The sequence below is a fragment of the Drosophila obscura genome, unplaced genomic scaffold (genome assembly GCF_018151105.1).
Source record: "Drosophila obscura isolate BZ-5 IFL unplaced genomic scaffold, ASM1815110v1 contig_17, whole genome shotgun sequence".
NCBI classification, from domain to species: Eukaryota; Metazoa; Arthropoda; class Insecta; order Diptera; family Drosophilidae; genus Drosophila; species Drosophila obscura.
In genome coordinates this window covers 3,406,971-3,421,860 of record NW_024542757.1, presented here as the reverse complement: position 1 = coordinate 3,421,860, position 14,890 = coordinate 3,406,971, and the positions used below count along the sequence as shown (strand labels likewise).

At 42.2% G+C, this 14,890-nt stretch overlaps 2 protein-coding genes across 4 annotated transcripts in view; one reads left to right on the top strand and one right to left on the bottom strand.

Moving 5' to 3' along the window:
* Positions 1-14,890, top strand: part of LOC111077611 (ecdysone receptor) — a 70,362-nt gene that overhangs the window by 15,882 nt on the left and 39,590 nt on the right. Inside the window, exon 1 of one of the 3 annotated variants that reach the window (XM_022371957.2) lies at positions 12,241-13,072. The exons of 1 other annotated variant lie outside the window; for it this stretch is intronic. Coding sequence is in view for 1 of the 2 variants with exons in the window: in XM_041592078.1 (XP_041448012.1) it covers positions 13,021-13,072 (52 nt within the window). In the remaining variant the exon portion in view is untranslated. Of the gene's footprint in view, positions 1-12,240; positions 13,073-14,890 lie in introns of those variants that run through there. One more of the 3 variants, XM_041592078.1, reaches the window with a different exon arrangement.
* Positions 2,579-3,547, bottom strand: LOC111077612. The gene is made up of 2 exons (XM_022371958.2): positions 2,800-3,547; positions 2,579-2,737 (listed from the first exon to the last, which is right to left on the bottom strand). The coding sequence occupies exons 1-2, from the start codon at positions 3,470-3,472 to the stop codon at positions 2,706-2,708; spliced, it is 705 nt and encodes a 234-aa protein (XP_022227650.2). The 5' UTR covers positions 3,473-3,547; the 3' UTR covers positions 2,579-2,705.

The following is a 14,890-nucleotide window of genomic DNA, read 5'->3' as shown; positions in this document are numbered from 1 at the left end:
TTGTTGCTTGGCTTTATTATTTTCCACTTTATGATGCCGTTCATGTCAAATGTTGATTTATTTGTTCAGGTTTTTATTTAACTGAATCTTTGGTTAAATTGAATGCAAAATTGAAACTGGTTTGAATCCGAATTGTGTGATTTGGCATAACAAAATTTAAGGATTGAATTGAAATGAAATCAAAGTTCTTCATTGGTTGATATCAACATACTAGGTATGTATCTCAATTAAATTTACAGTTACTGTTTCTCTAATCTGTTGAATGGAATTTTTGAAGCGCTTTCCATAATAATTCCATTTCTTTTGTAAACATTTTCTTTGTACAATAGATGTTCCCCATAGACCCTGCCCCATTGAGTTCCTGGTTCTCCTATTAGACGAGTACCAATTTGTTGTTAAATAAACAAATTTTCAAATTAAAAAAAAAATGAGGGCATTATCTCAAGGTCGGTTGCCTTCAATTGTATTCGGCTAGCTCTCCCTATCTAACCACACGCCCTCGCATTCGCACTTCGCCTTTGCTTTGGCTTTCACTTTCGCTTTTTGTGGGTGGTTTTTTTTTTTTTTCTATTTTGGCAAGCAACCTTGATAAAAAATAAACTATTTTTATCAGTGAGTGCTGTGGAATGGGGCCAATGGCAGCGGAATCTCTGTGTTTGGGGTTAGTGTGCCAATTAACGATTAGATTGTTCCCCCCCCCCCCCCCCCACACACACACACACACACACACACACACACACAAGCACTTGCTCTCTTCTTCGCTTGGGGATGTGTTCTTTGTGGGTTACTGTGCGAAATCATTTGTGATTCGCTGTGGTAAACAAATTATCTATGCAAATGTCATGCCCCCACCCCCCACCAAATTTGGTCAACTGTAAATTTGCTCCCTTTGTTCCCGTTCCATGATCTATAAATAATAACAGTCTTCATTTGCGTGGCATAAGACTTGGGGCTTGGCTATGGAAAGGTCCTTCAAGAGATGCGTCATGGCGTGGGGTCTTGGCTTTATGCAATGCGTGTGAGTATGCGGGGGGAAGGTTCGGGAGGAGGATTGCGATGGCTGGCACCAGACGATAACAATTAAAAGATGCGGGCCGGGCCCTTCAATGACGTTTGTTGCTGGCACCGAGACCCTGACACTGCGAGAATGGGAGAAGCGGATCATACGGGTGGAAGGTGATGTTGCAAGGACACGAATTATAGAATTTTGCATAAGTTTCTTGTCGAAAGCTTTTAATCGATTTTAAATCGATATCTGTATCTTCAATGTTTTCTAGTTATCTTAAATATGTCGTTATCGATAGCCAATGTCATCAATTTGTCTGCTCTTTGAGTCAATGACTTCATCAGGCCCCAATTTGGTTCTTGCAACAATCACCGCTAATCGATGGAGCCTGCATCATTATCATCATCAACAATCATCACCAGCAAGAGCGAAAGAGAGGGATAGATGGCGGGCAAGAGAGGCAGAGAGAGGTAGACACAATTCAGTTCACAAAAAGTGATCCAGTAAATACAATGGAATTGCATTTAAATGGCCATAAATCTAAATCAACAAAGTGACAAACTCAAATTAAAAACGAAATGCACAAACATACATACAAAAACCACGTCGCTTCCAAGTACATACATATACATATGTACATATGGGAACACATATATGTATATGTATATGCTTATTTGTATTGTACAATATACGTAAAGAAATTTTGAGAGCCAGACGGGCAAATGACCCACAAAGTAGCCATAACAAAAAAATAAAACAAGAAACGAGACCCAGAGCAAATGGAAAACAAATATGGCGACCCTCGATATGGGAAGCAAACAAAATAAGGAGACAACGGAAGCATAAGGAGTTGGAGAAGTAGACCCTAAACCCCATAGCGATTGCCCCACTGTGCCGCGGCGAGAATTTAACCTTGAGCCGGCGACTGATTACAAAATTGCAACGATAACTGCCACTGACCCCAAAGCAGGCAGAGCAAAAAGAGAGTAAAAAGAGAGATATACTGGGAGAGAGTGTGCGAGAGAGGGAAGAAAGCAATCGCTTAATTCTGCGTTGATAAGTCATCGTCTCAGCGGTCCCAGGGAGCGGTTCGGCTCCACAGATTGGTTCCACATGGAACAAAACTCGACGGGAAGACGCATATTTTTGCATTTGTTTTGTTTCCTCTTCGGCAGATGCCATGCGGGAGTCTGGGGGGTGGGGGTTGGTCTTTGGGGGAGTCGGCAAGAGCAAATAGAAACGGTTTAGCACTTAACGGAAATTGGATAAAAGAAATAAATATATTTATATATCTTTTATGCAAATAAATCAACACGAACCCAAAGAGTATTCGACATTTCCGTTTGAAATGATTGAAAAAGGAAATCGAAATTTATCGATTCCCGCTGATGCTGATGACCGGCGCGACATTCTGCAGGTTCAGGGAAAATTAAGAGAGGCAAAAGGATAAATATTCACGTGTTCAGATGCAAGGAAACAGCTATAAACTAATCAATTGTCTGCAAGGGGGAAGAAGAGACACTTAATCGATAAATCGATATCCAAACCTTTGATAAAAGATAAAATCTGATATTTGTAGTGTTCTTATGTATTTAGTGTATATATTTAGTGTCATTGTGTATTCTTTTTTTTTGCGATTTTTTATGCTGCTGCAACTTTAACAAATTTTTGGAATGCGGTTAAACAAAAGAACGAAGAGCTAGGCAGAAATACTCGTAAAAGAGCTCATGCCTGAAAAGAAATGCCAGATTTCAGAATGGAGCAACCTTTTCGATTTATCGAGTTTTACTCACCCTGCATCTGCACCATCTCCTCGGTGCCCATTATGGTGGGCTCTGTGCGGCCGGGAGTGTTTTCAATCATAGACTTGTCATCGACAATGGACTGGCACGGCATCAGGGACTTGCGTTGCTTGAGGTACTTCATCCAGATATTAGGCTCACTTTTTGGTGGCAGCGAAGAGTTCGCGATGTTCAGATCGAAGTGTCCTCCGTTAACAAACATCTGATTGATCAGGTGAAAGTGATTATTCTTTATAAAGACATTGTAAGGGTTCGTGGGCTCTTTTCCCATCTCTTCGTTATCCATCGCTGATGGGCGGATATAGTTTTCGTTGATCAATTGGCGATTGCACTCCTCCAGTTCCAATATCAAGCCTTCGAGTTTCTTGTTCCTCTGGCGCAGTTTCTCCATCTGAGAGTCGCTCATCTTTTTCATCTCCTGGTTCAGCATCAACATCTCCTCCCACTTGTGCTCCGTCGAGCGGAGCTTGTACTTCGGCGTCATGCGAACGTTGAAATAGTAATCGAGAATGTGAAAAGCCTTGACCAGGGCAAAAACGCCGAAGAACAGCCACAGGAATGCGCGTGCATAGCTCTTCCAGCTGTGTACCCACAGGAATGCGTGTACATAGCCCTTAAAACTGTTGCCGTTTATTTGTTCGTTGTCAGTCGTTATGTTTTCCATTGCTCAAAGTTCGGATGTGATTATGTGGGTAGAAAGTCTGATAGTGACTGGGATTATATTTGGAACAAGGTTTACGCAATGAATCCCTTTGCATAGACTGCTACGACTTTATGGGGACTTTTTGACGTGTCTGAACTTGCCCCGTGCCCCATGTCTCGACCCAATTAGAGGGCAAATTGGTCTGTACAAAAAAAAAATACCCACCAAAGAAATGAAACTTTCGCGGTTCGTGTTAATAAGTTAGTGTCGTTGGGGTCGTTGCCAGACGGGTGTCAGACTGCCCCTCACGCCACTTCTGTTTCCCCACAGTCCCCGCTTTGTTGTGGTGGGGGGGATAATTTTATTAAGTGCTCCCGTCTATGTCTACAAAATTATGCTTAATTTTGTTATTATTATGCGTGGTCTAATAATTGCATTTGATTTTGTTTGTTGTTTCTGGCGCTTAGAAGCGACAAACAGGCTCTGCTTTTGATACTCTAACAAAAGGGGTATCCAGATTTTGGCTAACATCTTTTGGGGAGTGATATTTACGACCCATTCTGCGCAGGGATATTTTTTGAGAGACAGCTGAGAGAATATTATATTATCGGAATACATTTTTCTTCTTGAAGATCTTTCGGGCGCGAAGCTATCCATTATGATTGTTTCTTGATCGTTTCATATCGAAGGTACAGGATATATTCATTCTCCATTGAAGAATCTTTACTTTCCAAAGAGCATTCCTTGTTTTTCCCTAATCAATACCATATTTTCCTTATTTTTTGGATTTGTTATAACAATTTTCGGTAGCCAGACAATCACAGGAGGGGGGATTGCGGTGTGTTCCACTGCGTGTTGGATTTTCCCCACTTTGTTGACTTAATTAGGTAAAACTCAGCCAAAAATGAGTAAGAACCGCAGCAAATGCTGTTCATCGTCGCCTGTTCCGTTCAATGAACTGTAGGCGCACCGCAAAATGATTATTCATACATGCATACATACATATGTACATACATATATACGAGTATACCTGCATACATATGTATATACTGGTATGAGTTTGTGCACTTTTAGAGTTCACAGGCGACATCTGGTGTAGCTAAGTTTTGTGTTAACAAAAAATATGACATCACAAATGGATTTTTGGTTGATTCATTAAGCAGATTTTAAATATTTTTGAAGGAGGGTAGTACAAAAAAAGTAAATTACGATCAACCAATCAACTTGGGAGCAGTTGGAGGCAAGAATGAACCCAGCGCTACTCCATTTGATAAGAGATCTGGCAATCGATTAGTTCAGCTTCGATTCTCATCAGAATAAAGCCCAACCAAAAGGCGAAATAAGTTCAAGGCGAACAACTTGCTAAAACAGAAGCAAAAATTAGCAAAATTATCAAAAAGAAAAAAGAGTAAAGCAAGATGGAGAGACATAGAGAGAAAGAGAGAGAGAGAGAGAGAGAGAGAGAATTGTGCACTAATTAATTGTTTGACATGCATACAAAGTGGTGCGAGACAGTGTCAGCAGCAAGGCACCAGACATCACACTTGATTAAATATCTGCAATTTAAAAAACATTTACACAACTTTCAGTGTGGCTCACTCAGTAGGCGGAAGGCAGGGGCAATGCAGGGGCAGGGGCAGGGCAGGGTTGGGGTTGTGTTAATTTGCGGAAGGATGGAAGGAAGGAAGGATGGATGGATGGGATGGAAGGGTTCCAATTGAGTAAAACGCAGATTGTGTTATGGCAAGTGCGTTGCTGCTATTTCCGTCACGCCAGAAGCCAGCTAGAAGCTCTCCCTCGGTCAAAGCTGTCAGCCAGGATTGGCAAAAAAAGAGAGGGAGGAGGGGAAGCCCTAAGCCCTGGCGCGTGTTGCACTTGGGGAACATACACACGCAGCGCCCCGTTACACAACCCCCTCTCGCTCACTCTCTCTTTTGCTGTGTTGATGGCTTACAAGGTTACAGTAAACAAGAGAAAAATCATGGACTAGGGCAGGGAATACCCTTCCAGAATGATCGTTGCCATGAAAACTATTCCACATAGATTCAGAAAAACCTACTTCCCCGTTACATGGCAAACATATAATCGAAATCGAGCGACCCTTTGCCAGAGCATAGCCAGACAACTTGCAATACATTCTGCTGCTGTTAATTGTAGCTGCAACATGTGTCCCCCCTCCCCATGCGCCCCCCTTTGAGTGTTGACATGTGGATTTCAGATGAATTCCTGTCATTCTGTCTATTTGTTTGCCATTTTCCACAGGAAACTATTATCGATGGCAGGCGTGCCAAGGCCACGCCCGTGGCAGACGCCCGGGACTACTGTTTAATATGCAACAATCGATGGGTACGGTCGGGTACGCTGTCAGGTTGCATCATGATCCAGGTGCCCGTATGGCACCTTGGAGGATGCCAAAACATTCGTTCGAATATAATTTACGAGTGTACTCGTGTACTCGTGAATAAAAATATTCATTTGTTTGGATTGGGTTCCAGTTCTAGTGCCAGTGCCAGCAACAACGCCTCAAATTGTCACTTGCAATGAAATAATGTCACGCATGTCGGCATAAATCACGAAATATGTATAATAATAATAATCACATGTAGCATGAATAAAATGAGTGGTACAGTTCGTTTCATGGCCATAATAGCGAAAGGGGAAGAGAGCTATTGAAGCTATGGATGATGATAGAAGCGAAGTTTATCGATAACTTGACCAATTATACGCATGAAAGAGTGCACAGCTCACTCTACATACATTATATAGATATATAGCTCTGAGACGCACTGTACACCTGCATATGTCTCGTCTATAGCTCACAAGAAGCTGCCAGACTGCTGCCAGCATCAGTAAATTATTTTAATCAAATTCCAGACACAGCTAAATATCCATTCCATTCCATTCCATTCACCGCTGTGGAGCATTGGCTGCCTGCCGTCTGGCGCTGGACAGAACCATTCAGAGATCTCCACTGAGGTGGCAATGAATGAGGGGGGAGCGGCCACTCAATGGGGAGTCCAAGCAAAGCGTTATGTCCCTCTCCCCCGCCTCTAGTTTGGCACATTGCGGTTTTTATTCTTTTATTTGTTGTTTTGCATTTTATTGAACTTTTTTTTTATTTTTTCGTAGACAGGCCGTCAAGTGTCGCTCGCAATTTTCAAATTCAATTTGCATTTCGCATTCGAGCTGAAGCTTGCTTGGGTCTGGCTTTTTGTCGCCCCGTCGCCCGTCGCCTGACACGCGAAACGTGAACAAATAATAAAGATTTTTAATGCTTTTGGCAGAGCCCGCCAGTCCCGACTCCCATGAATGAATCTCGGAAAAATTTCAGGCTCTCTTTCTGCAGTGGGAAATGCAAATTATATGTGGGAAACTACACTCATTCAGTCAAGGTTTTTCCGCAACACAAGCAACAACAAAAAGGGAGGGGAAAAATGTGGAAAAATAAAAGCGACAATAAATGTATCTGAAAATGTGTTAAACTACAAAATGGACTGCGGCTTGTTGCTAATTTCTTGTCAATGAATCGAACTGGATTTAGTTTTCTCAATGAAACGACCCTTCCCATATACAGGACAGGAACTAGATTATGATACTCTACTCTAATCTATAGATGATAATTAATGAAACACTTTGTATCTTTGTATCTTTTCAGGTGAGTTATCGTTCAGATCGGTCGTTACTTTGCAATATATTTCCAACTTTATTATGCTAATATCTGGTGGAATGGTAAGTGCTGCAATAAAAGAATTTATGGGAGTAAAAAGTCAAGCAATAATAAGTTGAATATAAAAAGCAACTGTCGATCAACTGACGACGGAGGACCCCAGTGTCTGTCCCCAATGGGCGCCAAAAACTGATTTGATAAGAAGGGAAATGCATTAGACATTGTCCAGTGGGAGGGGAGAACAGAAGAGAACAGAACACGATACGCAGATAAGCGTCAATTGTGTATTTCGATACGAGTTCCCATATTCAAGACTGGAATTTAAAGTGCATTGGTTTGGTTTGAGTGCAACATTGTGTGATTGTGGGAGGAATATTATTTTACTACTGTATATGCTATATCTACTATCTACTATTGTCTTTGATTTATGACCAAGAAGCCACAAACGCAAAATATGTGTAAGTGCTAATTAAGGCATATATTAATTGGTATATTTAATAGTTTATTACCTTAGGGATAATTCCTATATTCCTAAATAATGTACCGATAGTAGTGAATATTTTACTTTGATATTTTTCCATATTAAATGCATTTTCCACTTTCATTTGATGCCAATTTATCCCACTGTGCCATGCGCGACCTTCCACCACCCATTTAAGGTCTACTTATGTATTGGAATATATATATACAGTGATGTATGAACGATCTCATTTCCATATTTCATTTTGGGCGTTTGTAGGTTAGTTTTAGTAGGGGTTTACTTTTTTTGGCCTTTCGTATTATAGTAGGGCTTTGTTGCACATTTTGTTTATTTCGGTTACAAATTATATGGTATTTTCGCCAGACAGGTATGTCCTTGGTCGTTTAGTGTTGTTATTTCGGTTCAGATGGGGTGGGGTGGGTTCTGGCGGAGGGACGGTTTGCCTGGAGGGTTGGGCCGTGTGGGGGGGGCTGGGGGTTTGTCCTTCCCGTTTGCCGGTTCGGGTGCATTTTGTCGTCCAAGTTGGGTTTGGGTGTTGGGCTTTGTTACCGCCGGGTCTCGGGTATGCGGGGTGGGACGTTGTGTCCCAGGTGGCCCTTGGGGGGGGGGCGGGGGGGGCGGGTGGGGTCCACCTTGACTGGTAGCCAGGTCGGAGGGGCACGCGGGTCCCTTTGTCGGGTTTTTTGAGTTGGTTTTTCGGGTTTTGTTTTTGTTGTTCTCGTTTTTTTTTTCGGTGGGCTTTCCTATATGTACATATAGTATTTACTTGCACGCTCTTGCTGGACAACTCCCTGCAATGTCCACTGCCCTGCCCCATGCCACCCCCCTTCCTGCACCGACTCTGCTGTCCGGCAGTGCCCCATTACATTACATTACCCATTCATAGACGCTTATCGGGAAACAACCACCGATACCCGATGTTTGACTATTTGCCCACACGGTCTGGTCTGTCGTTGGTCTTTCGGTCTTTCAGTGGTTCCTTGGCCCACGACGACGACGACGACAACGACGACAACGACGAGCGCTGCGGCCTCAGCCCACTTTTGATGTCATGGCTCCCTTTTTGCCTTTCCCTCTTACTCTTACTCTCGCTCTCTCACTCACTCGCTCTCTCTCTGGCTCTCTGTCGCGTGGCTTTGACTACCTCAACGGCAAAAAAAAATAAAAAGCCGCCGCGCCACTGAACGACATTAAACCTGACTTTGCCATTGCCTCGACGTGCCCTGCCCCCGTCCACCACTGCGGGTACTACATCCATCGCTGTGTTGTGGCACCCGATTCAAAGTCAAAATCATACCGAACCGAACCGAATCCGCAGCGAAACCTCACCGAACCCGCTACGAATCCGCACCAAACAAGGCAAACCAGACTGGCAAAAGAAAATCCAACAAATTATTATTATGTCCATGCCTATGTCGGCGAGCTCCGCGTACTTGCATCAATACGGAGGTGGAGCAGAGCTAATGTGGGGGATTGAATGCAGTGGTGTGGTGCATGGGGCATGGTGCATGGTGCATGGAGCATGTTGGTGGTGGTGCTGGCCTGTCTATGGGCAAAACTACAAGCAGAAGCAGGCAGCAGGCGGCAGGCGGCACCAACCAACGTCTCTCGTTGTCGGGGTCTCTCGTTCAGTGGATTTGTGTGTCTTCGCATAAATTTTGCAGCTTGTACGACAGGCATGTAGACAAGTTTTTCTTTTTCTTTTTCTTTTGCTCTTGCTCTTGGTTTTGCTGTTTTCTAGCCCGGCTACGAGTACTATCTCCCTAGTCGAGTGCCCAGGCACACAGATACATATACAGATGGACAGATAGCTGGAGAGTGGTGTAAAGATACAGATACATAATGGTGTCTGTGAGTTGTAAGCAATCGGGAACGGGTGGAGGTGTGTTTTAACCCATAAGCCAGAATCTGCGAGTGGAGTGTGTGGTGTGAACCAGTGCCAGAGCCAGAATTTTCCGTATTGGAAAGTAAAGGAGATATTTGGAGGGGAAGAACCAGCTTGAGGAACTTCCCTGGAGAAATTAGAAATTGTTTCAGAATAATATTGGTCTTTACTTTACAATTTAGAGCTAGTGGCAAACTCTTCCCATTAATATTAAAAAAAAAATTCAAGAGAAGTTTAAGGGACTTACATTCTAACCTCACACTCCCAGGGTATGCACAGTGCCATACATCAAACATACATACATCTCTTTCCTCATTTCTCAGTTTCCTCTTTGCTCTTCTATTTCTCTATTTCTATTTATCTTTTGTGCCGGCGAACTACCCCAACAAACGGCGTGCACATGACTTCCTCCCTATCCCCCCACCCGCACCAACACCCCCGCAACTAGACAAACTCTCTCTCTCTCTCTCCACACACACACACACACACACACACACACACAGTTACAGATACACCACTGACTGTTGCACTCACACCCAAAGCAATTTGTTCCACTGTACTACTGAACTGTCGGAGGAGAGTCGTCGACGTTTGGCAGTCGGCCAAGAAGCGTCGAAAGGGTGTGTTTGTGTGTGGGTGGGTTTAGCGAAGGCATACGGAAGAGGGGGGGGAGTGTTGCCTGGGGGATGGGGGATGTGGCAAAAGAGGCAGAATCTGTGGCAGACAAGACATCATAGCATGCAGAAGGCAGCTGTATTTGTATGGATAAACAAACACAATCAGATAGAGAGACAGAGAGAGACAGAGAGAGAGAGAGAGGGATATAGTGAGAGAATATGTAGAGAGAGAACATCCCCATTCTCCACACCTCCTCCTCCTCCCCCCGCACTGTGGGGCACTCTACTCAGCTGTCATTGTTGATATTTTGTGTTTTCAATCTTGAACTCTTTGTGGTTCAATGTGGTGTCTAGCCAAAACGAGAGAGAGCTAGAGAAATTCACCACAGTCTATGTCCCCTCTCCGCCCCCTCTGTGCAGACTTGTACTTGCCTTTGCCGGCTTTTCTATGCGTATGCGTACAGAGCGAAAGACAGAGAGAGAGTGAGAGAGGGGGAAAGAGTGAGTCTCTCTCTCTCGATTGCAGTTCTCTCTATTGCATTCTACACTTGAACTTGCTTCACACACACACACATAGACAGACAGCAAGTCGTCAGGTGAAGGAGGAGAGTGGAAACACAAGAGAGAGGGCATAGAGAGAGACAGAGAGAGAGAGGGAGCGTGTATCTGTATCTCGGTTTGCATTTACTTTTTAACCACAATGTATTTGAAATGTGCAATTTATACGCCGCCCAACAGACGACGACGGTCAATCGCTACACAAATATACAGACAAACAAACAAACAAACATGTACACCCGTAGATACATTCTGTACAAACATACACTCTCCACTGGTGTTGTTGTTGCTGTTGCTGTTGTTGCATGACTTCTGTTGATCTGGTGGCTGCCTTTCCATCAATTATGTCTCATTCGATGCTCAATTCTTTTTTGTACCTCTCCACTGCCCAAGGGGAAAATTTCATTTTCCTTTGCTCTGTGTGTGCTTGCCCTATCCACATATATGTACATATATCGAATTGGAATTGTTCCAATTTAGTGAGGTCTGCAAAGGACCCGACCCTCTTGCATTCTTTTTTCAATGGCGAAGAATTATTGAGACAATAAATGTAGCCTAAGGGCAGGTGGAACAGTTTATGGCTGAATTACTTGGGTTATGGATAGGTTGTGGTGTGGGATGAGCAACACAGCCGAGATTATTGAGATTAGCTAAAATGGAGAGTGAAGGTTTGCAATGTAGTTTTCGGCAACCTCTTTACATAGAAATGTATAGTATGTGATTTAGATCTTTAAATACTCCACAGAAGGGTACATTTTACTCATTCGAATTGCAAGAAATATATTGTAATTATTTTATTTTAACCTCGGGAATGTGGTTCTATAATTTGTGTCTTTTTTTTAAGATGATGTCTTCGATACAGTCTGAAATGCCTTCAAAATCATTGAAATTGTTAAAGATTGGTACTCATATTTACTGCCGATCTACCAAATCCTAATCTATTGAAACTTTTGATTCCCCTTTCCCAATTGCAATTGTTTTTGTCCCACTGTGCGAACGTACATTTCGAATGTACGTGTGAATTTGCACTTGTGCACCCGAAAGTAGCGACAGCGATGACGACGAAACCGACGAAAAAAAGAAGTTTACAACAACAACAACAGAAAAGTGAAGAAGAAACGATAGAAAACAGACAACAACAAAAATACAATAAAAAGAGGCAAATAAAGGAAAGCGATGATGGCACTAACACACACACGCGCACACACATATGTGAGCCCAGAGCGGGAGAGAGTAAACACACAAACACAAATGCACAGCGAGAGAGAGCGGACGATAAAAAGTATCTCACGATTGCATCGGCATTTTTCATTCAAGCCTGAGAGGGAGATACTCTCATGAGTATCTGTGAGTGTGTTTGTGTGTGTTGCGTTTCACATTTAACTTTAGCGCTGATTCCGTTTTCGACTTTTACTCTCTCTCTCTCGCTCACTCGCTCTCTGTCTCTTTCTGTGCCGTGTGGTGGCGGTGGTGTGTTTCGTGGTGAATTTCCATGCGGCTCGGTCGACAGAGCGACGCCGACGACTTTGTGCTCTGTTTTGGTGGCGGCGACGTCGCGTTCAGCATTCCGTTCGTTTCGGTCGTGGAGTTGTTTTTTGGATTTTGTTGTTAACGGTTCTCGTCCGCACGGTCGCTCGCTTCGATTCGATTCGATCGTCCGCTCGTCCCCGTTCGTGCGCTCGTTTGTCCGCTGTTTGTGTTTTGCTTTCAAATTAACATAAAACCAAACAAAACAAAACAAAACAAAAATAAAATATTTAATACGAAACAAAAAGAAAATTCAGAAATATAAAGAAAGAAAGGTTTCCCCCCACCCCAACCCCTAATCATCCCACACAGTATAAGAAGTATAAAAAGTATATAAAAACCCAATGTTGCATATATGTAGTATCTATGAGAAATTGTTAAAAGAGATGCCCCTTTAAAATACCAATACCCCCCATAAATAACCCATAAAAACCCCCCACAACAAGTGCAATTCGAAAGAAAGTGCAAAACGCATTGTAGCTGAGAACCAAACCACAAATCACAAATCACAAAAATAGGAGAGCAAAGTGTATATTTCTTAAAATATATACATACATATATATTCATATTTGTATAGATATTGTATAGTGGCTGCAAAGTGCAAAAATCATCATCGTGGAGATACATTCTCAGCAGAGAGAAGAGAAGAGAGAAGTGAACTCTGTTAATCAGACATCAAGGATGTCACTGCCGCGCGTGTGAGTGTCAAGTCAGCATTCTCAAGGGATAAGCATCCCCCCCAGTTACAATCGAGTGAAGAAGAGTAATAATCCCAATTGAAAAATATATATGAAATACCAGTGAAAAAAAAACCAACCAATTGGATTATCTTTCATGGATATCTGTGGATTAGTAGCTGAATTGGCGCACTATATAGATGCATATGGTGAGTGGACACGCAAAATGGGGAACCTATCTAGATCATGTCTTAAGAACCAACTCGTTTTCTTTAGCAACAATAACAACAACAACAACATTTTGTGGTTCACTGAAAGAAAGAATAAAAGTCCCTTTAAAACGCAACAAGTTCTCTAATTTTGGTTAAGAGGAAAAGGAAAAGTCACATATATCTTTTTGTTTTCTTTCGAGAAACCTAATGTGTTTTTGTGACTTGTCTTGACTCACTTGTCAGCTCGCTGGGGGCAAAGATTTTCCCATTTTCCATTTACCATTTCCCTTTTCGGTGCAGAAAACAAACATTAACATGTGCGGCAGTTTTCAATGCCAAGATACACACAGTACACAGCATAGATACATAGATACAACACCATTATGGATGTCTCAGACAAAGAGATAGAGAGAGTGAGAGAGGAAGATACACATGTTCCTGTATATTCGATTGGTAATACATTAATTATTGTCATGACAACTGACAGAAGGCCAATTAAAGGCCGAACACCGACCGAAAATTGTAAATTTTTCTGCGTAAACATCAATATAAAAATGTTCTATGGAATGGGCAGGAATCACTTGACTGTGTAATTGGAATGCTGAAAATATACTTGGAAAAAATGTTACTGTGTGTGTGGATACATTCATAAATTCAAGTGGGCATTGAATTTCCCTTTTGGAATTCGATTTACTTCTCTCTGATTTACGCAAATTTACTGCTGTTGATGATGTTCAAAGTGGTGTTAACAATTTGCTTGTCAAGTGAATGGATTGGAGTGGCTGGACTGAGAACCATTGCAATCAGGGATCTGGTTCTAATTGGTTCTGGGAAACAAAAATCATAGGTTAAGCCTCTCTGGATGGGATTTCGATTGAAATTTAAGCCATTTACAGTTTGAATTGTGCAAACATGGACTGAAATATCAAAGAATATTCAAATTGAAGGATGCAATTGGCAATGTGTAAATAATATGATATATAAAGAAATAATTGAATGCAGCTGGGGACTAGAAAACATTTGGGGTAATACCAAAAGAGAACTTTATACAATTCTGTGATACATATGTGTAACCGTTTGGGGTTTTTTATTTCTTCCCCTTTATATTTTTGGTTGCTCTAATTAATTTAGATCTCTTTATTAATTTTTTTTTGTGGACATAAAGCCACTTTTCATGGAAGGACATTTATTAGATTTATCAAAAAAAAACAAAGAAATCCTAATGCCTTTTGGTTTCAATTTTTTGTCGTTGCCTAATTTCAGGCGGCTAATGAGGCATTAGGTAACAGCAGCACAGGCCCCAACTCTGGGCCTACATCCCCACATTAGTTTAGACTCTCCCACAATTAATTTGCTGCCCCTGCCCCTGGGGAGAGTAGGAGGAGGAGCAGGAGGCACCCCATTTCCTGGGCGGGTTCCTGGTTAAAGTTTCGTCTTCTTCTTGGCTTTTCTTTCCTACGGTTCTCTATCTTTCTTTCATTTTTTTTTTGCACATTATTCTTGCTATTTCTCGTTTGCTACAATTTCTGGACACCACAAAAAAAAGTTACTTGTTTCCTATGGAGCCATCGCCATCGTCATCGTCTTCGTGGCTGTTGGTTTTTTTTTTGTGTGTGTTTTTGTGTTTTATGGTACATTAAAGTTGGCAAAATGGCAAATTTTAATGCGATTTTATGCAAATACGAGTATAAAGACACATGTATGAGAGAGCCGAGCCAACTTGGAGCACATTCCATGTCATGTTCTGTGGGCCCTGCCCTGCACTACACTCATGGGGCGGTATTCCATAGTATTCCATTCCCAGTTCTGTTCTCG